Here is a 23,384-nt window from a genome sequence, read left to right on the forward strand (position 1 = left end):
GAATGGAAATTCAGGCAAAGTAACCATGTCACTACACTACACACTGTCTAGGTCAGCTGACTTTTTTTTTTGTAGCAGAGTTTCTCAAGGAAGGGAGAGTGTGTAGATTAGATTCTGGTGCAGGCTCCCTCAATTGCACTGTCCCAGGTCACACTGAGTTTGTTGAGACAGTAGAAGCTATGTCCTCCGTGGGGTCTTGTCCTGTCTCAGATGGAATAAGGGACCAGGCATACTTGTCTATTATAGCACTTATTGCACTGTATTGTAATGGTCTTAGTGTCTATTTTTTAAGTATAAAAATACGTGTGCTGTGCCGAGTGCTCAGTTGTATCTGACTCTTTGCGACTCCATAGACTGTAGCCCTCCAGGCTCCACTGTCCATGGGATTTTTCAGGCAAGGATGATGGCGTGGATTACCATTCCCTTCTCCAGAGGATCTTCCCAATCCAGGGATCAAACCTCCATCTGCTGCATTGCAAGCAGATTTATTACCTGCTGAGCCATTGCAGAAGCCCCCATAAAAATATATAGTACCTGCTAGCGATTCATGGGGTTGCAAAGAGTTGGACACGACTGAGCAATTGAACGATGAAAAAGAATGACGTTCTGATCCGTATTAAAACATGGATGAATCTTGAAGGCTTTCGGCTAAGTGAAACAAGCCATTCACAAAAAGACAAATACTGTATGAGTCCACTTACAGAAGGTTCCTAGGACAGTCAGAATCATAACGTAGGAAGTGGGTTTGAGGTGACCAGGGCCTGTGGGAAGAGAAAGTGGGGAATTACTGCTTCACGGTTAGAGGGTTCCTGATTGGGGTGATTAAGCAGTTTCTGGAAGAGTGGTGGTGGGTTTACAACACTGTGAATGTACTTACTGTCATTGAACTAGAGCCTTAAAAAGAGCTAGGATAGTACATTTTATATTACTATATCTTATCAGAATAAAAAAGTAGAAATAGTGGAAAATAGTACATGCTGGTTGAAAAGAATTCAAATAATATAGATATATATATATATAAGGCAAAATGTGCACGAGAGGCCTGAGATAGCCAATCCTTTGCCCAGTCTCTAAAACCACAGGAAAACATCCCAGATTTGGGAACCGCTCAAAACGGGCATGGAGGTTGGTTCGAAGGGGCCAACACTAAGTGACTCCTGGCATCAGGCCAGTCGAAGACACATTGCTCTCAGAGAAAATCTACAGGAGAAAGATGAAATACCTTCCACCATGGCTGGCAAGGTCTAGTGCTTTAAAGTATATCCTCAAATCCTGGCAATGATTGTCTAAGAATACATTGATTGAGCACAGAGTTTACAAAAGTGCACTCGCCCGTGCATTGCCAGACCCACAACACACCCTGATGCACACAGCTGCGATCTTTGCTCCTTGGCAAAGTCCTCGTGGAGTCAGCAGGTTCACTGTCCCTTCCTCAAGCAAACCCCTCCCTCTCTTCACTCATCTCCCAGCATTCCCCACACCTGTCCCTGTTTGTTTAAACCCCAGCCTGGGAAGTATGGACACCCTTCAGGATCAGTCTCACCACCATGCTTCTTCTGACTCCAGTCTTGGTAGCCATCGTCTGCATTTTGATGGTGTGGATCTTTAAAAATGCTGATGGGAGCAGTGACAGAAAGAAGGGGGAGCCTAGGGCTGAGGCTCATCCCTGGGTAGATAAAGACTTGAAAGACAGCACCGATGTCCACCAGGAGGAAGCAGGTAAAGACACTGGCTCTGCTGCTCGGTTCCCACCTTCTGTATTTTTACAATGAGGGCAAGTGGCTGGTGGGGCTTATGGAGAGAAATAAGTGCAGGCAGGTCAGTTTTATCATCAACTTCTATTGTGCAAACAAATTAGTGTGTGACGAAGACATCATTTCTCTTGGGTGTCAGCTTGTCGTTTGCTGTGACCAAGTAAAAAGCTGGATCATCAGTAAAAAAAACTGTTGAAGGGCTGGCTTTCCCCAGCTCCTGTCCTGACTGGCTGCTAAAATCTTTCTGCAGGGGGCACATCACAGGCTGGTGTGGCCATGAGATAAGCAGTCAGGTTTTGATCAAAAATTTGAAATAAAAAAAAAGGGCAGCTGTGTAAGGGCTCACTACTACTCATTATAGCAGCCCTGTGGGTTACAGACAAGAGTGGCTATGGTCCTCAAAGCTGAGTGTCTGATTCAGTAGACAAGGCAATGAATGGACAACTGAAAGAGAGTAAAAAAGAGACAGGTGGAACTGATGATAAGGTGTTTGGAGAAGGCTCAGGATCTTGGCAAGGCACTACAGAAGGGCTGAACCAGGCCGGGTGGATTACTAGAATATGAATGGTAAGGGTGAGAAGGTTAAGGGGAACGGAAGGAGCCTGAGTACAGAACTGCTAGGAAAGATGCTGAGAAGATGGAAGGACTATGCTGACCAGGGAAGGGGCGAAAATGAACTTCGATGCTGAGGATGGGCTGGGGCATGGTTGACCCAAGAAAGACAAGATGATGAAGGTGGCAGGCAGGCAGGGAGAGGTTTTTGGGAGCTCTGAGTGATCTGTGTTTGGGGTGGGTCTGAGGAGGTTCTGTGGGCTGGATTTGACTTGGAAGAGGCTCAGTGACTCTCAGCTGGGGTAGTAATAGCACCAGTTCAGTTCAGTCGCTCAGTCGTGTCCGACTCTTTGTGACCCCATGGACTGCAGCATGTCAGGCCTCCCTGTTCATCACCTACTCCAGGAGTTTACTCACACTCATGTCCCTTGAGTCAGTAATGCCATCCAACCATCTCATCATCTGTTGTCCCCTTCTCCTCCCACCTTCAATCTTTCCCAGCATCAGGGTCTTTTCAAATGAGTCAGTTCTTCACATCAGGTAGCCAAAGTATTGGAATTTCAGCTTCAACATCAGTCCTTCCAGTGAATATTCAGGACTGATTTCCTTTAGGATGGACTGGTTGGATCTCCTTGCTGTCCAAGGGACACTCAAGAGTCTTCTCCAACACCACAGTCCAAAACAATCAATTCTTTGGTGTACAGCTTTCTTTATAATCAACTCTCACATCAATACATGACTACTGTAAAAACCAAAGCTTTGACTAGATGGACCTTTGTTGGCAGAGTAATGTCTCTGCTTTTTAATACGCTGTCTAGATTGGTCATAACTTTTCTTCCAAGGAGCAGACATCTTTTAATTTCATGGCTGCAGTCATTATCTGCAGTGATTTTGGAGCCCCCTCTCAAAAATAAATAAATAAATAAATAAAGCTCCACCCTCCCTCCAAAAGAGGCCACCTGGAAGTATATGTGTGCATATGTGTATAAGTGTGTGTGTGTTTTGAGTTGTCCTAACCTTAGGATTCGGGAGTGGGGTACAAAGCTGGCAATCCATGCTGGAAGCCATGTAGCACTGGCTATACCATGTACACTGAGTATACCACACAGGGTCCAAGCCCAGGCAGCCTCCTAGCAGGGCTATCTCTCACTCTCCTCCCTGGATGCCAACTATGCCAGCTGAGAAGCACTTTCCTGAATGAGGGGAGATCCACTTTGAAGCTGGGTAAGGATCTGCTCTGGTAACAATGGGCAGGGTGGTGGCGATAGCGTGATGCAAGAGAAGAGGTGGATCCAAGGGACAGTCAAGGAAGAACAATGGGCTCTGGCAATAAGTTAGTTGCTGGGAGAGGAAGAGGAGGGCAATGATTTGGAGGCTGGAAGAATCAGAACAACACTGTCATAAGCAGGTGAGGGGAGGGGACCCGGTTTAAAGGGGAAGCTGTTGAGTGTAGTGCAGGGCGTGTTGGGCTTGAATGAACAGTGGCTCATTGAAGCAGAAAGATAGGCAGGTTTCTAGGTGAGAGATCCAGGCCACAGGCACTTATTGGAGAGTCACTAGCTTAAGGTGATGTTTGGAAGTTGGGGAAAAAATTAATTCACTAGAGGGTATTGCTAAAGAGAAGGCTGAGGAGAGAACCTGGTGGGGAGCACATTCAGATGAGAGGAACTGCCTGGGAGGAATGGACTTGGAAGAAAAGGTGTAGGAAAGAAGGGCTTAGTAACAAGCCCTTCCAGGTATTTTCTATATCCAAGGTCATTTTTACATAGGGTGACTCATAACAATACAGGGAGCAGGCACTATTATCATCCCTAGATTACAGATAAGGAAGCTGAGCTCAGATCATCTAAATCATCTGTCCAAGCAGCTAGTGGTGGAGCCAGGACCCAGCGGGGGCTGGCTCCAGAGTTCCAGGTCTACAAAGAAGGCTTTTCCACGCTTTTCCAAAGAATGATCCAGAACAGAACGGGCAGGAGATGGCCCACAGAGTTAAACGTTTCCTGAGAGATCAGAAGTAGTGTGTGCATTGAGAAAAACCCACTGGCTTTGAAGACCCAAGGGTTGAAGGGATACAGAGGGATCAATGTGGCTGGTGGGGAACCAGGGACCTGGGACCAGGGACCTGCGCCTGATGGTTGGGACCAGATACCAGAGCTGTGCGGCCCCGTTCTGCTTCTCCGCCTGTTGATTCACTTCTCATTCTCTATTCTTTACAAGGAGGAATAAAGTGAACATGTAGCACCTGCCTCAGCAACCACGAGCAAATTTTCCCCAGGTGTAGACGTCACAGTCTCTTGTTGGGATTTTTCTTGTCTACATAAGAGATACTTACTGAGGTCACACAGGCACACAGGTGATAAGCAGGGCTAATGTTTAAACTCCATCTCCTCTGGCACTCAAATCCCTGCTCTTAACCACTGGGTGGGTGGACACAGTCTAAGAGAGGATACCCTGCCAGTACTGAGGCTCCCATGCAGGTATAATTGGAGAGGAGAAGGCTACCATTGCTTGCCTGGAGAATCCCAGGGACAGGGGAGCCTGGTGAGCTGCTGTCTATGGGGTCACACAGAGTCAGACACGACTGAAGTGACTTAGCAGCAGCAGCAGCAGCAGCAGCCAAGGAAACATGAGATGGCTTTGCTAACAGCGAAGAGAGAACAGGGGCAAGCCATTTTGAAAATTAACAGAGACAAAACAGTTCAATAAGTATTGTAGGCCATTCTAGTGTGAGCTGAGGGAAATATGAGCACCAATCCAGCCTCTGCCAGCTCTGCCTCACAAGATTCCTGTTCCACTTTCACACGGGGAATCAGCCTGTGTTTGTGTGTGTGTGTGTGTGGGGGGGGGGGGGTAGGGGGGTGAGGGGAGGAGAGGCGCGGGTGGGACATAGAGGGGACATGCTGACTAGATGTCAGACACAGACTTTGTCTGGGGACCAGTCACACATGGTGTCCTCATAGGATTTTCTGTTCCTCTTTATCTGTGGCAGAGGTCTGAGGAAGATAAATGACCCATATTTAATCTCAAACAGGAAACCTCAGATTGTTTCCCCAAAATGAACTGAAAATACTGCACAAAAATCCTCTAGTCAGTCCCAGATTCATGAAAGCTCATGGAACTGGAAATAGGAGAAAAAGACAGGAAACACATTAAGATGTGTCCATTTTAACATTAGTGTGGATTTTCTTTACTTGGCGTTGCTAGCCATCAAAAGCTAGAATTCTAAATGAATTTTCATTGTCCCAGTCACTGCTAATAAAGGCTTTGCCGAAATTTTTATCTAATGTGCTCAACACCTGAGAATAAAAATGTTCCTCAGACTTAGGAACAGAGAGATTTTTATGTACCCATATGCAGCTGTTTCAAACCTGTTCATTGGATCAATGACAGCTCATTTCAGTAAAAGCTTAACAAGTCAACCAGTTAAAGATGGATTCATTCCAGTTCCAGCTCTTCCACATGCCAGCTAATCAACAACAGTCTCAACCAAGTAACACTGTTCCTACAGATGATATTAACCCTCTTACATGCCTGGAAGCCAACCAATGCCTGAACTCCACGTTTTCCAACCAAGTGGTGTGCAAGAACTAGTCTGAGGAGATCTTAGAGGTTCTGAAAATTTATGGGCCATTTGTTCACTTGCTAGCAGCTTGAAGTCAGGCCATGATGGGAGTGCCGACTCTATATTATAGCACTGGAAATTGGCCAGTGCTATAATTCAGTGCTCTTTTTCTCCCTACTCTCAGAGAGCTGGTTTACCAGCACACCACTGACAAAAATGCTATATAACAGCAGCACTCAAGACCTGCCTAGCTTTCCTCTGCTGTAAGAAGCAAGGAATTCAGCTTCATCTTTGCATTTCATCATCTTTTGACACCCATGCATACTTCTGCATGACTAATTTTAAAAGGCTGGTTCACCAGGACTCCTGTAAGACATTATGGTCCTAGGAGAAAGGAGAGGTAAATTTGAATTCAGATGAGAGAAGATTAGGGACAGGAAAGGATTTGATGGAGATGTCATCCTTGGGATCAAATCTGGGTAGGTAACTACTGGGGAGAGTAAAGGTCAGCACAGGACACTGGGGACCCCAGAAGAGGTGGAGGGGCTCAGAAAACGAGTTCTGTCCACTTCACCTGGGATAGCATTGCTCTAATCCAGATCTTTCCAGCAGAACACCCCCAGACTCCCCAACCCCACCCACCCTTGTTGTTGCTAGTGAGTCAATTTACATTGCAACAAATGGCTGAGAGGCCCACACAGAAAGGAAAGCGATGGCTGAGGAAGTGGGAAGGAGAAGTTCTCTGGGCCAATGTTGAGCCCCAGAGTTGTTCCCATTGTCGACTGCAAGAGCTGTGTCACCCAGAGCCTTATCAACATGGTTGCTGAAGGCTCCTCCAAAATCAAAATTGCAGGGAGGGAACAAGGATGATACGACACAAATTGGCCTTGTGGTTTCATAGCCGGAAAACATTTGGCCCGTTTGCCAAGATTTGGAAGTGGAACTGCAAAAACACAAAAGCAGTTCACATGGAGATGCAGCCAGAAAAATGCCTCCAAGTTAAACATTAAAGGATAGACAGGACCTAGAATTACTTGGCCATTAAACCTAATTAGGGAGCAATTTGGCTCCTTGGCATTCAAACCACAATACAAGGTGAGTTGGTTTTGGTGTCAATAGCAAACTCCATGTGTGATAGCACAGAACTTCTGTTAAAAGCAGACCACAGCGGTGTGCATTTATTTTGGAATATGTGGGCTCTACCACTTAAATGAATCCACCAGAGTGGCTTGGCTGGTCTGGGCTGGAGGCAGAAAAGCCACAGAATGGAGGCTCTTCCCTCTCCTTTGGTGAGCCCACATTCCCTGGGGGCAATGGTTAGGAGTTCAAGAAGAAGGAGAGAGCCATGCCTTTTGTATCGGTTCACTGCACTGCAGTCCCTCAGAGCTTCTCTCCATCTGGCTCAGCTGACCCCTTTCTCCAGGTCGAGTGTAGACTTTCTGTCCTGGGAGAGGTTCCAGGAACAGCAGCCCCTCTGTGCTCTGCTCAGAAAGCCCTTCAGGACAATCCAACCCAGTGGTGGTTGGGGCCAAGTGTCTGCCCTGCTCAGAGACAAGGCTGTGCTGATAAGGCTTGAGAAGCAGCCCCTTCATTATGGCAGAGTAGGACCACCTACCCTGGACTTCAGTGGCTGCAGAAACTGCTGAGTCATGCCCCTCTACTGCCTTTAGTTTCTGCAAATCGTGGACAGACCTGAAGTTAAGGAGGCCTTTCATGCCTTCTCTCATTTACCAATTACTAACTAAACAGGTTGCTGGACTTTGTGACACATGGGTGGGGAGTAGCACGATGTCGGAAGTCTTTGCTGATGCATTTGATAAAGTTGACCTGATGACATCTGGGTTTGGTTCACAGTGAAATGCTAGAAAGCTGGTAGGTGTTAGTGGTCCCTCCCCCATCACATCTAGTACATTTGATTTCATAACTGGGCCATCTCATTAAATGTGTACCATGTGGGCTCCCACTGCCCCTGGCTAGTAAAGTGTAAGAAGTTTCTCATTACTAACAGTGAGCTACCACGGTCCCTACTAGTACTGTAGTTGGGTTCTCAGTCTCCCCCAAATCCCCTTTTCTCCCTCTTGCCTTTTTCTCCCCATCCTCACATACCCAGGAGTGAAGTGTGTGGGTGCTCCCAGGGGCAGAGGACTCTCCTCTACCTGAATTCCACCTGGAATGCCCCTCAGGGCCCTTAGGGCCAGGCCCTGGATCTTCTTGCTCTCTTCCCTCTGTTTCGATTATCATTCTCATCTTTATCTGAGGGCTCCCTTAGTGACATCTCACCTCCTGGATATTGACTGCAGTCCCCCTTAATCCTGAGGGGAAACCATGGGGGAAACCCCTCAATCCTGAGGGGAAGACCCCAAGTGGATATCCTGAAACCACAGATAGTGCTGAACCCTACATATCCTAAGCTTTTCCTATACATACATGCCTATGGTAAAGTTTAAATTAGACACAGTAAGAGAATATCTGAATTGCCAGCATCATTACTCATGTGCTTTGAGGTCATTATTAAGTAAAATCAGGGTTACTTGAGAACAAGCAATACCTCATCAGTTGACCTGATAACTGTGCTGTGCTTAGTCGCTCGGTAGTGTCCGTCTCTTTGCAACTCCACAGACTGGGGCACACCAGGCTCCTCTTTCAGGGGTCCATCAGGCTCCTCTGTCCATGGGGATTCTCCAGGCAAGAATGCTGGAGTGGATTTCCACACCTTCCTCCATCTTCCCAACCTAGGGATCAAACTCAGGTCTCCAGCATTGCAGGTCAATTCTTTACAATTTGAGCCACCAAGTAAGCCCTAAAAGGCTACTAAGTGTCTAATTAGGTGGATATGTGGACAGAAGGATGATTCATGTAGGTAGGGGGACGGAGCAGGACAGGCATGAAATTTCATCATCTTGCTCAGAATGGTGCATAATTTAAAACTTCAGTTCAGTTCAGTCGCTCATTTGTGTCTGACTCTTTGCGACCCCATGGACTGCAGCACACCAGGCTTCCCTGCCCAATACCAACTCCCTGAGCTTACTCAAACTCATATCCACCGAGTTGGTGATGCCAACCAACCATCCCCTTCTCCTCCCGCCTTCAATCTTTCCCAGCATCAAGGTCTTTTCCAGTGAGTCAATTCTTTGCATCAGGTGGCCAAAATATTGGAGTTTCAGCTTCAGCATCACTCCTTCCAATGAATATTCAGGACTGATTTCCTTTAGGATGGACTGGGTGGATCTCCTTGCAGTCCAAGGGACTCTCAAGAGTCTTCTCCAACACCACAGTTCAAAAGCATCAATTCTTTGGCATTCAGCCTTCTTTATAGTTCAACTCTCACATCCATAGATGACTACTGGTATAAATTGCTTATTTCTTGAATTTTCTGCTTAATATATTCAGAACACAGTTAGTTGACCCTGGGTAACTGAAACCTGCCTCAGAAAGCAAAACCTCTGTACTTGGCGGGCAGGAAGGGAGGAACATTGATTTAGGAGTTAAGAAACCTGAGCTATAGTTCTGGCTCCATGAAAGATTACTGCATGTTTAGGACAAATTAACTGTATCCCTTCATTCCATCTCCTACTTTTGCCCCACCTTCCCCAGACGATTCATCTCTCATCCTTCTGTCTCACTTAAGAGACCATAAAGTGTCTTAACAGTTGTGTTCAGTTGATCTACCCTTGGGTTTTTTTGTGCAATTCATTTCTATGGCTTTCTTATTAAAACAACACACACACACACACACACACACACACACACACACACACAAATCCCTTAATTGTGAAATGTAAGGTAGCGGTTGGTTTAGTCACTAAGTCATGTTGAACTCTTTGCAACCTCACTGACACAGGGATCGAACCTGCATCTGCTGCACGGCAGGTGGATTCTTTATCCTGAGCCACCAGAGAAGCCTGTGATATGTCATATGCTGGCTGGGAAAGTGTATAAAACATAGATGGATGGCTTAACAAATAATTTGAAAGCAAAAATCCATATAATTATCACTTAGATCAAGAAGTATAAATTTCTAGTACTCCATAAATCCATGCATTCCCAGTCACACCTCTTCATCCCACAGACATAACTACTATTTTTAAGTCTATAGGAATTACTTCTGTGCTTTATAGACGTGTCACCTAAACATGCATTCCTAAACAGTAGAGCTCTATTGCTTATATTCTTTTGACTTTGTTCTTTAGCTTAACATTTTATTTGTAAAATTCACTCAGGTTAGGCATGTGACTGCAGTTCATTCATTTTTGCTGCTGTGTAGTGTTCTGTTTCATGCTGCTGCTGCTGCCAAGTCGCTTCAGTCATGTCCGACTCTGTGCGACCCCATAGACGGCAGCCCACCAGGCTCCCCCGTCCCTGGGATTCTCCAGGCGAGAACACTGGAGTGGGTTGCCATTGCCTTCTCCAATGCAGGAAAGTGAAAAGTGAGAGTGAAGTCACTCAGTTGTGTCTGACTCTCACCAACCCCATGGACTGTAGCCCACCAGGCTCCTCCATCCATGGGATTTTCCAGGCAAGCGTACTGGAGTGGGGTGCCATCATGAGTATATCACAATTTATTTATTTTACTGTTGATGAAGATCTGGGCTATTTCCAGTTCAGAACTATGATAAACTATGCCTCTAGGAACATTTTAATACTTATTTCCGGAATACACATGCATGACTTTCTCTGAGGTATGCATGGGATTGCTGAGTTAGAGTGTGATGGGCATGGAAATGTATCACCTAGATCACCCTTCAAGGAAAGACTTGTTGCCCCTTCTATTGGGACTGTTGTAAACAAAGAGCCTTCAACTGTCTGCATATTTCAGGATTTACCTTTGCTTTGCCCAAGATTCTGCCTTTCCCAGGGTGGTTTATATGCAATGACTGATTGGCTTAGGGGTATAAAGTCCCAGTCATTTGGGCCTAGTTGGGGACAACTCTGATGGGATATTTTTCTTCCAAAGAAGCCCTATTATTGGCTAAGCCATCATATAAGGCTTACATTGAAATATGATGTCTTCTGTCCAATCGTGTTTCTTGCCTTTCCTTTCCACAAATTTTGTTCCCAAAGCTACTTCCTGTAAACATCCTACACACTAGTCTCAGTTTGAAACTGCTTCATGATCTGTCTGATAATTCCAATATCTCAAATCTTTGTATGTCTATTTCTGATGCCTGTGGTTTCTATGGTTATTATTCATGACTTCTTATTTTCTTGAACACACTTATTTTTTAATGTACACTGGTTATTCTTTTGGAAAATTACTCATAATTTTTTTTGAGGACTGAGATATATTTAGGGCTTCCCAGGTGATATAGTTAGGCTTTCCTCAGTGGTAAAGAATCCACCTACCAAGCAGGAGACAGTGGTTCTAATCCTGGATCAGGAAGATCCCCTAGAGAAAGAAATGGCAACCCACTTCAGTAGTCTTGCCTGGGAAAGCCCATGGACAGAGGAGCCTGATGGGCTACAGTTCATGGGGTCCCAAAAGAGTCAGACAAGACCTAGCAACTAACCAACAATAAGAAGATATTGTTACTTATTCCAGGGAATAGTCACATTTGCACCTACAAATTGAGCAACATTGTAACACTGGGACATCTTTAATATGAGGTCAGGTTTTATGGTTCCTTGGATCACTCACAGGATATTATTCTAGGCTCTAAGTTACCAGGGCTGGATTAGTTACGTTTTAGTCTTACTGTTGGAACATAAACCTTCAAGCCCTGGGTGACCCTGGGGTTATGACTTTTGTCACCATCTCTTTGTCTGAACTCAGCCTCATGGCTGTTTCTAGGCAACTGGAAAATATTCTCCGGACATTTGATTGCTGGTCTACCTCTCCTGGTACTAACCTTCACCTAGATTTTTAACTATGATGTCCTATAGTCACAGATTGGTGGTGGTGGTTTAGTCACTCAGTGGTGTCCACCCTTTGGAACACCATGGACCATAGCCCGCCAGGCTCCTCTGTCCATGGGATTTCCCAGGCAAGAATACTGGAGTGGGTTGCCACTTCTTTCTCCAGGGGATATTCCCAACCCAGGGAGCAAACCCAAGTCTCCTACATTGCAGGGGAATTCTTTACCACTGAGCCACCAGGGAAATTACAGATTAGCTCATTAATATGTAGAAGAAAACATTCTAAATTTTAGTATCTTTTTTCACTTTAGAGTGAAATTTAAATTATTTCAACTATGTAAGGTTTAAATTATGTAAATAACCATTACTGGAAATGAGAACCCTTTAGCAAATGTCACAACAACCACAATATAATCATAACTCCAACATCAGTTAATCCATGGCATCAAAATGGATTTGTATCTACTCGAGGAAGAAAGTCACAGCTAACTGTTTCCTGTCACATAGCTGAAGGCATGGGATATAATATGTCTTATCAGGCAAATATTCATTGGGTTTTAGGTTGTGCATGAGAAAGATATATGATAGCATTATATTCAGTTTTCTAAAGATTCAGTTTAGGTAGTACAGTAATAATTCAGGTAACCCATGCACATACATACAGATAAATTTTATGGTTTAAAACAATCTAAATCTGTTACCTTAATGAAAGTAAGTGCTGAGCATTTTTGGGAATTTGATCATAGTGGATTCTGATTACCTGCTGTTACTTAGTAGGAGTTGCCTTCTGCTGGTTATGTGGCTTCTCTGCACCAATCCCCATCAGGCTGAAAAATATCAGATCAGGTTTAGGAAAGACTTCAGCCTTTGTATAAAAGAACTATCTACTCATTAGATTCCACTGATATTTTCAGTGTCTATTTCTTTGGCAGCCTTCTTGGTGAAGCCTTGTTTATCTGATTTAAATTTCCCTCAAAAGCCCAACTCACATCAATTTATTCTGATTTGATGTACTGAAGTCCACTTCTGTACTGGTCTCTTTTTGGCATCTTCTGCCTCCAAGATTCTAGTAGTTGGTGAAGCCCAACAATAACCAGAAGTCCAAAACTAACTCAAGTTAAGTATATGTATGCATGTAGAATATATATATATATATATATAAAATATGGTAGAACATATAATATATATGTGTGAGTGAAGTCGCTCAGTCATATCTGACTCTTTGTGACCCCGTGGACTGTAGCCCACCAGGCTCCTCCATCCATGGGGTTCTCCAGGCAAGAATAGTGGAGTGGGTTGACATTTCCTTCTCCAGGGGATCTTCCTGACCCAGGGATCGAACCCAGGTCTCTCGCATTGCAGGCAGATGCTTTAACCTCTGGGTCACCAGGGAAGCCCTTATATATACCTGCCTGCTTCTACCATGTTCTACCATAATGGTAGGTAGAGGTATAAAGCAGGTATAAGCAGGCAGGTATAAAGATAAATTTAGTGTAGGTAAGCGGAACAGATTTTTTCCTTACAGATAATCATGATGGTGTGATCACTCACACTCACCTAGAGCCAGACATCTTGGAATATGAAGTCAAGTGGGCCTTAGAAAGCATCACTATGAACAAACCTAGTGGAGGTGATGGAATTCCAGTTGAGCTAGTTCAAATCCTGAAAGATGATGCTGTGAAAGTGCTGCACTCAATATGCCAGCAAATTTGGAAAACTCAGCAGCGGCCACAGGGCTGCAAAAGGTCAGTTTTCATTCCAATCCCTAAGAAAGGCAATGCCAAAGAATGCTCAAACTACCACACAATTGCACTCATCTCACACACTCGAAATTTTCCAAGCCAGGCTTCAGCAATACATGAACCGTGAACTTCCAGATGTTCAAGCTGGTTTTTGAAAAGGTAGAGGAACCAGAGATCAAATCGCCAACATCTGCTGTATCATGGAAAAAGCAAGAGAGTTCCAGAAAAACATCTATTTCTGCTTTATTGACTATGCCAAAGCCTTTGACTGTGTGGATCACAAGAAACTGTGGAAACTTCTGCAAGAGATGGGAATACCAGACCACCTGACCTGCCTCTTGAGAAACCTATATGCAGGTCAGGAAGCAAAAGTTAGAACTGGACATGGACCAACAGACTGGTTCCAAATAGAAAAAGGAGTACCTCAAGGCTGTATTTAACTTCTATGCAGAGTACATCATGAGAAACACTGGGCTGGAGGAAATACAAGCTGGAGTCAAGATTTCCAGGAGAAATATCAAGAACCTCAGATACGCAGATGATGTCACCCTTATGGCAGAAAGTGAAGGAGAACCAAAGAGCCTCTTGATGAAAGTGAAAGTGGAGAGTGAAAAAGTTGGCTTACAGCTCAACATTTAGAAAACTAAGATCATGGCATCCGGTCCCATCAGTTCATGGGAAATAGATGGGGAAACAGTGGAAACAGTGGCTGACTTTATTTTGGGGGGCTCGAAAATCACTGCAGATGGTGATTGCAGCCATGAAATTAAAAGACACTTACTTCTTGGAAGGAAAGCTATGACCAACTGAGGCAGCATATTCAAAAGCAGAGACATTACTTTACCAACAAAGGTCCGTCTAGTCAAGGCTATGGTTTTTCCAGTGGTCATGTATGGATGTGAGAATTGGACTATAAAGAAAGCTGAGCACAGAAGAACTGATGCTTTTGAACTGTGATGTTGGAGAACACTCTTGAGAGTCCCTTGGACTGCAAGGAGATCCAACCAGTCCATCCTAAAGGAGATCAGTCCTGTGTGTTCATTGGAAGGACGGATGTTGAATCTGAAACTCCAATACTTTGGCCACCTCATGCGAAGAGCTGACTCATTGAAAAGACCCTGATGCTGGGAAAGATTGAAGGCAGGAGGATGAGATGGTTGGATGGCATCACCGACTCAGTGGATATGGGTTTGGGTAGACTCCACAGTTGGTGATGGACAGGGAGGCCTGGCGTGCTGCAATTCATGGGGTCTCAAAGAGTCGGACACGACTGAGCAACTGAACTGAACTGAATATTTTTGTGTTTTATTTAAGAAATTCTTCTTCTCCACAAAGTCGTCAAGATAGTCCCCTACACTCATTTTTTAAAACTTCAAAAATTAGACTTTCATAATTAAAACTCTGATGAGAACAGGCAATATTCATTCAGTTTCAATATCTGATGAAAGAGTTGAAATGTTTCACCATTAACTATGTAGTTGGTTCTGGGGTGTTTTGATTTTGTTTTTTCCCCATAGTTAGACTTTATCAGGTTAAGAAAGTTCCTTTCCACTCTCAATTTACTAAGAGATGAATGCCTAATTTTATATATATATATATATATATATATATACACATACATATATATATATATACACACAGTCTACATTCAAAGCATTCCTATTTTTCATAATCTTTAATTTTTTAAGACAATATCTTAGAATTTCTTTCAGTTGGAATCTTTGTAGTTCACATTTGAATCTTTGTAATTCAGACCAAAAATACTGTCTAGTTATGGTGAAAGGAATGAAGAAACACACATGTTCAGAGCTAGAACTGTGATATTTTGAATATATAACCAACAATTTCAAGAATGTTGGAATGAAGCATCTGGGAATTCAGCAATAAGGTCTTCGGAACTCTTGTTTGAAAAGCCTACCAAGAACTTCACAGTGTTATTGACTGGAAAACCTTCTAAAATGAGGTGATTGGGTCTGCCCGTGGTGAGGCTTCTAGTTCACCAGATGTATCTTCCCTGTTTATCTTCTACTGGATCTGTGAGTTCATTTTCTTCATTTTACTATTTTCACCTCCACCTATTGAATCCTCCATTACATCTTCATCTTCTGTACGATCTTGAACTATACATAACGGATTTCCACAGCTCTCTGAACAGGATGGAAGCAGAGGAAACCAAAAAACATGGCAGAAGCAGGCAGGTGTAAAGATAAAATTTAGTGTAGGTAAGCAGAACAGGTGTTTTCCTTATGGTTAATATTTTTGTCTCTTGTTTAAGAAATTTTTCTTCTCTACAAAGTCCTGAAGACAGTTTCCTACATTCTTTCCTAAAAGCTTCAAAACTTAGTCTTTCATAATTAAAACTCTGGTGAGAATAGGCAATATTAATTCAATATCTGATATTAATATTAATATCTAATATTAATTTCAATATCTGATGGAAGAGTTTAAATGTTTCACCATTAACTATGCAGTTGGTTCTGGGTGTTTTCATTTTTTCCCCATAGCTAGACTTTATCAGGATAAGAAAGTTCCTTTATACTTCCAATTTACTAAGAGACGAATGCCTAATTTTATCAAACACTTTTTCTGTATTCCAATGACCACTAGTTTGTGAATGTAACAAACATGGTTTTGCTAACGTTGTTAACTTGCATTCCTGGGATAATCCCAACTTGATCAAAGTGCATTGTTCTTTTTATATTGTTGAATTCTGTTTACTAATATTTTGGTCAGGACTCTTTGCATCTCTATTTATGAGGAAGTTGAATCTGTAGCCTTTCTTTCTTGTAATATCCTAGTCACACTTGGTAACAAGGTTGTGGGTGTCATAAAATGAGTTGGGAATGATGTTTCCTCTATTTCTATTCTTGGTAAGAGTTTGAGAAAATTTAGCAATAATTGTTCTTTGTGATAAAGAACCTGCTTGCCAGTGCAGGAAACTAAGAAATGAAGGTTCGATCCCTAGGTCGGGAAGATCCCCTGGAGGAGGGCATGGCAACCCACTCCAATATTATTACTCAGGCTTCCCAGCTGGTGCCAGTGGTGAAAAAAAAACCTGCCTGCCAATGCAGGAGACATAAGAGACAAGGGTTCGATCCCTGGGTTGGAAAGATCCCTTGGAGGAAGGCATGGCAACCCACTCCAGGAGTCTTGCCTGGAGAATCCCATGGACAGAGGCACCTGGAGATTTGGACACGACTGAAGCAACTCAGTACGCATGCATGCATGTTCTTTGAGTATTTGATAGAACCAACTCCCTTAGGAAGCTATCTGGGCCTCTTCCTAAAGGAATCTTTTTATCCCCCTCTGGCTGATTTTGAGATTTTATATTTGATTATAAAAGATGTGGGCTTCTTTTCTCTTTCACCACTGCTGCTGCTGCGAAGTCGCTTCAGTTGTGTCTGACTCTGAGAGACCCTACAGACGGCAGCCCATCAGGCTCCTCTGTCCCTGGAATTCTCCAGGCAAGAACACTAGAGTGGGTTGCCATTTCCTTCTCTTTTACTACCTGGGATTGACCGGGGCTCTTGAATCTGTAGATCTGGCATTTTTCATCAGTTTTTTTTTTTTTTTTTGTAATCAGATGCATGCATCTGTCCATGGGATTCTCCAGGGAAGAACACTGGCGTGGGTTGCCATGCCCTCCTGCAGAGGCTCTTCCACACCCAAGGACTGAACCTGAGTCTCTTGTGTCTCCTGCATTGCAGTGGCTTTTCTTCTGCTGAACCACCCTGGAAGCCCTTTTAACAAATAGTCTCCTTCAAATACGGCCTCTGCCACATTCTCTTTCCCATCTCTTGCTGTGACTATCATCAGACATATAATAGGCATTCTCATTCTGCTTTATTTCTCTTGATCTTTTATGTTTTCCGTCTTTTGGTCTTTCCTTGCTCTATTCATGGTATTTTTTTCTGAGTTATCTTCAGTTCATTAACTCTTTCTTTAGGTATGTCTAACCTGCTGTTAAACTCATCCACCAAGTTCTTAGTTCTGTTATTTTATTTTTCAGTTCTAAAAATCTCTATTTTAAACTATTTTCCATGTAACTTTTCATTTTTTCCTGTATCCTACAGATTTATAAATGCTTGTCCTTTTTTCCCTCTAAACCTAGCCATCAAAGTTTTTCTATCTTTTGAGTCTGACAATTCCATATTTGGAGACTTCAGGTGTCTGATTCTATTTTTAAAAATCTGCTCTGCTGTATTTTGTTCAAGGTGTTTTGGTTTTATGTATGTCTGGTTGTCTTTGGTGGGTTGCTGACTATTGTACTTAAAATTATCTGTATGTTGGCATTTGCTTCTGTTAGGTGATGGGGCTATTTTCAGGCAGGACCACATTGTTCCAAGTTCAATTTTGAGGCATGACTCACAAAAATGCTGTAACCTCTTGAGGGCTGACTTATTTACATTTCTTACTTTTTCTAAGGATGTAGTCTTGGGGTCCCAGCTTGTTAGACTTCCCATTGTATATGGGTCTGGGCTTTGATTTCTGTCTCTCTTGATCCTTGAAAATATAAAAATAAACATGTAGGGATTGGCAGATACTAACAGGGCAAATGCAGCTTTTGCACTTATTTACCTTTGCAGGTTCCCAATTTCCCTTAAGTTTTGGCCTGGGTATGTCTTACTATGCTGTTAGCAATTTAATGATTTTACAATAGGCTTTAAAGTAATACTTTTTTTTTTTCAAGATCTTAGTGATTTTTGATGATTCCTAGTGGCTCAGATGTTAGAGAAACTGCCTTCAATGCAGGAAACCCAGGTTCAATCCTTGGGCCAGGAAGATCCCCTAGAGAAGGAAATGGCTACCCACTCCAGTATTCATGCCTGGAGAATTCCATGAACAGACAGCCTGGTGGGCTACAGTTGATAAGGTCACAAAAGGGTCGGACACTGCTGAGCGACTAACACTTTGGACTTCCCTGGTTGCTCAGACTGTAAAGTGTCTGCCTACAATGTGGGAGACCTGGGTTCAATCCCTGGGTCGGGAAGATCTCCAGGAGAAGGAAATGGCAACCCACGCCAGTATTCTTGCCTGGAAAATCCCACAGATGGAGAAGCCTGGTAGGCTATAGTCCATGGGGTTGCAAAGAGTCGGACATGACTGAGTGACTTCACTTTCACTTTAGTGATTTTCAGCTGGTGGGAGATATCTTCAATAAGCTAGTTCACCATTAACAGAAATTTATATTTTTCATCTATGAGGAAGCAAAAATTTTCCTTTTCTTGATTTGTAACCAGTCTGGGGTTTGAAGGACAGTCAAGACCAGAGTTCGGGATTCTCAGACCCTTTTCAATTTTATGATGTTTTTGAGTTCATATCCTTATAGATATTTTTGAGAACTTGATTTCCCTTTCCCTAGTGGTTGCTTTGTGACTCTAAAGGAGGAAAAAAAATTTTCCCTCTATTCTTCTAGGTTTTTGGCTGAGACATCTCTTCTTCATAATAAATACAGGTTAACAAGAGAAAAACAAACAGAAATTTAACAATATGTATATTTCTTGTGTACATGAGAGAGACCCAGGAAAACTGAGTAACCCCCTTGAAATGGCTCTAGAAAGAAAGTGAAAGTCACTCAGTTGTGTCCAACTCTTTGTGACCCCATGGACTGTAGCCTGCCAGGCTCCTCTGTCCATGGGAATTCTCCAGGCAAGAATACTGGGGAGTGTTGCCCTTCCCTTCTCCAAGGAATCTTCCCGAGCCAGTAATCAAACATGGGTCTCCTGCATTGCAGGCTGATTCTTTACCAGCTGAGCTGCCAGGGAAATGGCCCCAGCCACCACCTTAAATATCATTTTCAGATAAAGACAAAACAAAGGTGTTGGGGGCTGGGCAGAGTCAGTTATGGGAGGTTATCAGAAAAAGCAGAGTAAATAAGGGTAAAGTTGTTACAGAGATTTATGGCCACACCTTCTCTATTGGCAAGAGTTCATTGTGATTTAGAATCATCCCTGTCTTCCTGGTGCAGAGAGGACGATACTTCCAAATGGAGAATTCCTTTATAAATGTAAACGTCTACTTACCAAAGGGTGACTTCTACTCTGGTTTTCAGAGTTTCTCCTGTGTCTGCTGTTTCCTAAAAACAGTCAACTCAAAAGAATTCTTATGCTAATGAGGCATGTAGGGGCGGGAAAGGAGCATTCCCTTTCAAAACCAAGAGATCATTTAATTTGCTGTCTTGTTCCTACTTGCAGAGGCTGATGAATGGCAAGAGTCAGAGGAAGAGGTGGAACACATCCCGTTCTCCCACAACCGATACCCAGAGAAGGAAATGGTTAAGAGATCCCAGGAGTTTTATGAACTTCTCAATAAGAGACGGTCTGTTAGATTCATAAGTAACGAGCAAGTCCCAATGGAGGTCATTGACAATGTCATCAAAGCAGCAGGTCTGTCCATGCACAGTGAGTCTTTGAGAATGTCTGCTGCAAGTGACAGTGGCAGAGCAATGTTGAAGTTCAAACACAGCAGATAAAGCCTGGAGTGATAGGCTCACCTGCAAAGTCTTGTTCGTGCAAGTTGCTATGCCCAATGCACAGTGAGGCCAAACACACCAAATGTAGGAGTTTGGAGCAGAGAAAGGTTTATTGAAGTGCCATGCAAAGAGAGGGGTGGTTCGTTCCCTAAAAGCCCCCTGAGTTCAAAGCACTTTTAAACAGCAGGTGAGGGAGAGGAGTCGCAGGGTATGCGATCCTCTCAGGTACAAGTCTCTGACTGGCTGATGGTGAGGTCGCAGGGGGGTGTCATAAGGGTTAACTTCATCAGACATTAGGCTCCAGGAGCTCATGGGGTCAAATAGTTAACACCTTCCATTTGGTGGGGGGGTTCACATCAGAGAGTAACATGGGAACTTACATTACCATATGTAAAATACATAGCCAATGGGAATTTGCTCTGTGTCTCAGGGAACTCAAACAGGGGGCTCTGTATCAACCTAGAGGGCTTTATGTTTGATTTGACTTGATTTTACAAATCAGTATGCCCTCTCTACCACGGGGACTGGTGGATGGTGAACTCATGAAGGCTGGCAGGCTTGAGAGCCCTTCTATAGAGTTTATGCCATTGAATTACTCACTAGGAAGGAAAAGAAATGCTTCTGAAATATCCCACACTGTGGTCTGCTTCTAGAAACAGTGAATGATTTCTAGGAGAGAGTGGTGACTTCCAGACCAGAGCCTGGCTCGCTCCTTAGCTGGAATGTTAAGGAGAAGTGAAGCTCCTTGAGAGAGTGGTGACTTCCAGACCAGAACCTGGCTAGCTCCTTAGCTGGAATCTTAAGGAGAAGTGAAGCTCCTTGAGTCCACGAGGCACTATGAAGCTTTGTCAGGGATACCGGGACTGATCCAAGTGTGGTCTGAGTTTTCCCAAAGCCTGTGAGAGCTGAAAAACACATTGTTATGTGTCCAAGCGCCCAGGGCCAAGAAGTTCTCATGTATCCACATAGGACCACAAGCCCACAGTGCCACCCTCAGAACTGTGATATAGGCACTAAACAACTTATAGTTCAGTTGCCTTTCGGAGAGCGCTCTTTTAAAAATCTGTTCATTCATTTAGTGGCTGTGCTGGGTCTTCGTCGCTGTGTGTGCTTTCCTCTAGTTGCGATGCCCAGGCTTCTTGTTGAGCTGGCTTCTCCTGTGGCGCACACGCTCCAGGCGTAGGGGCTCCGGTACTTGGGGCACATGTGCTCAGTAGTTGCAGTTCCTGGGCTCTCGAGCACAGGCTTCGGTACTTGTGGCACATGGGTATAGTTGCTTCTTCATATGTGGAATCTTCCTGGATCAGGGATCATACCCATGTCCCCTGCAACGCTAGGAGGATTCTTATCCACTGAGCCACCAGGGAAGCCCTGGAGAGTGCTTTTTACCATTTAAAAATTTTAAATGCTTTCTGCCATTAAAATTTTTCGAGTTCCAATAACCTTCACGACTTGACACTTTTTTCAAGAATACCAACACAAATATTTACCAAAACTAATAATGGATTTGGGGGGATTTTGTGTGACAGAACTTCCCCTCTGAGTTTCCTTACTGGTCACGGTGCAATTTTCAAGGGAGGTCTTCTCCCACATAACTAGAGAAGCAGTGATAAACTCCCATAGTCCAGGAACTACTGGCCTTGATCTCAGTTAGTTGGTTCAAAGACCCTGACAGTGAGGCGGAACAGAACAGGATGTCAGCAGGACCCCAGAGGCTACTGCTGGGCACTTTGTGTCCTAGGTGATCTAACATTATCTTGAGCAAATATGAATTATAGGAATTCTTAGCTAACAGTTTCCATTTTCCTGCAGTTTTAATTTCTGATGTTAATTGAATGTGTGATAGGAACAGCCCCAAGTGGGGCCCACACAGAGCCCTGGACATTTGTGGTTGTGAAGGACCCAGACGTGAAGCATAAGATTCGGGAGATCATTGAGGAGGAAGAGGAAATAAACTACCTGAAGAGGATGGGACCTCGATGGGTCACAGACCTGAAGAAATTCAGGTACAAAAGTGGGAAGAATCAGGCATGCTTGGTTTGGTTTCTTAAAATGAGATAACTAAGATTCAATTGCCTGGTTTGTTTTAGGTGTTAAAAACTTTCATTTTAACTGTGGGAGAAATAATGGAAGTGCAGTCAGGCCTCATGTCTGTGTTGCTCTGAGCATACATATTGGGTAGGTGTTAGGGCTGCCAGCTGGGATCACATCTCAGTTCATGTCTCAGCTCTGGTTTTTCCAGGTGCAAGACCTTGGGTGTTTGCTTGCAGTCTCTAAGTGCATGAGTCTGGATTCTCCAGAGAAGCAGAATCAATGGAGAGAGAGAGACAAAGACAGAGAGAAATAGAAACACAGAGAGAAAGAGATTTATTATATTAATATATATAATAGATAATATTATTTATTATAGAGCTTTCCTGATAGCTCAGCTGGTAAAGAATCCATCTGCAATGCAGGAAACCCTGGTTCAATTCCTGGGTCAGGAAGTTCCCTTGGAGAAAGGATGGGCTACCCACTCCAGTGTTCTTGGGTTTCCCTGGTGGCTCAGTTGGTAAAGAATCCATCTCCAATGCAGGAAACCTAGGTTTGATCCCTGGGTTGGGAAGATCCCCTGGAGGAGGGTATGGGAACCTACTCCAGTATTCTTGCCTAGAGAATCCCCATGGACAGAGGAGTCTGGCAGACTATAGTCCATGAGGTCACAAAGAGCTGGATACAACCGAGAGACTAAACACATTTTAGGACGTTATTTATTATAGTAGACAATTTATTTACTGTTCATAATTGGCTCATAATTACTTGAGCCAACTTACTATAACTGGCTTAAGTGATTATGAAGGCTGAGAAATCCCAAGACCTGCACTCAGCAAGCAGGAGGCCCAGCAGATCTAATGCTGCTGTTCTGGTTTGAGTCCAAAGGCCTGGGAATCAGGGGAACTGATGGTGTATGTTCCAGTCCAAGTCTGAGTCCAAGGGCAGGAGAAGACTGATGTCCTCAAAGACAGTCAGGCAGAAGGAGAAAATTATCCCTTACTCCACCTGTGTTTTTTCTACTCAGGGCTGCAACAGATTAGACCAGGCCACCCACATTGGGAAGGTAATCGGCTTTACTCAGTCTGCCAATTCACATGTTAATCTCATCCAGAAACATCCTTTCAACACACCCAGAATAATGCTTAAGCAACTATCTGGGTTCCTTGTGTCCCTGTCAAGTTGGCACCTTAACTTAACCATCACATTAAGCTTCTATTTTTTCAACCCAAATAATGTTAAAAACTTGGTATCAGGATTAAATAAGATAGAGGCCAAGAGTAGGGCCTTAGAAGCCAGAGTGCTTGGGTTCAAATATGAGATCTACTATTTAGTAACTTCTCTGTGCCTCAGTTTCCTCATCTGCAAAATGGGAATAAGTCTAATATCTATTTCATTATGAAATTTGGATGTGTTTG

The 23,384-nt window shown here is 43.6% G+C and overlaps 1 protein-coding gene across 1 annotated transcript in view; it reads left to right on the top strand.

Moving 5' to 3' along the window:
- Nucleotides 1-1,420: 1,420 nt before the first annotated feature.
- IYD (iodotyrosine deiodinase) overlaps nt 1,421-23,384 on the top strand; it is a 30,143-nt gene continuing 8,179 nt past the window's right edge. Inside the window, exons 1-3 of the mRNA XM_069598722.1 lie at nt 1,421-1,719; nt 19,658-19,849; nt 21,782-21,941. Of these exons, the coding sequence (XP_069454823.1) occupies nt 1,548-1,719; nt 19,658-19,849; nt 21,782-21,941 (524 nt within the window). The 5' untranslated portion in view covers nt 1,421-1,547. The remainder of the gene's footprint in view (nt 1,720-19,657; nt 19,850-21,781; nt 21,942-23,384) is intronic.

This window comes from Ovis canadensis, chromosome 8, assembly GCF_042477335.2.
Source record: "Ovis canadensis isolate MfBH-ARS-UI-01 breed Bighorn chromosome 8, ARS-UI_OviCan_v2, whole genome shotgun sequence".
In the NCBI taxonomy this organism is placed as follows: Eukaryota; Metazoa; Chordata; class Mammalia; order Artiodactyla; family Bovidae; genus Ovis; species Ovis canadensis.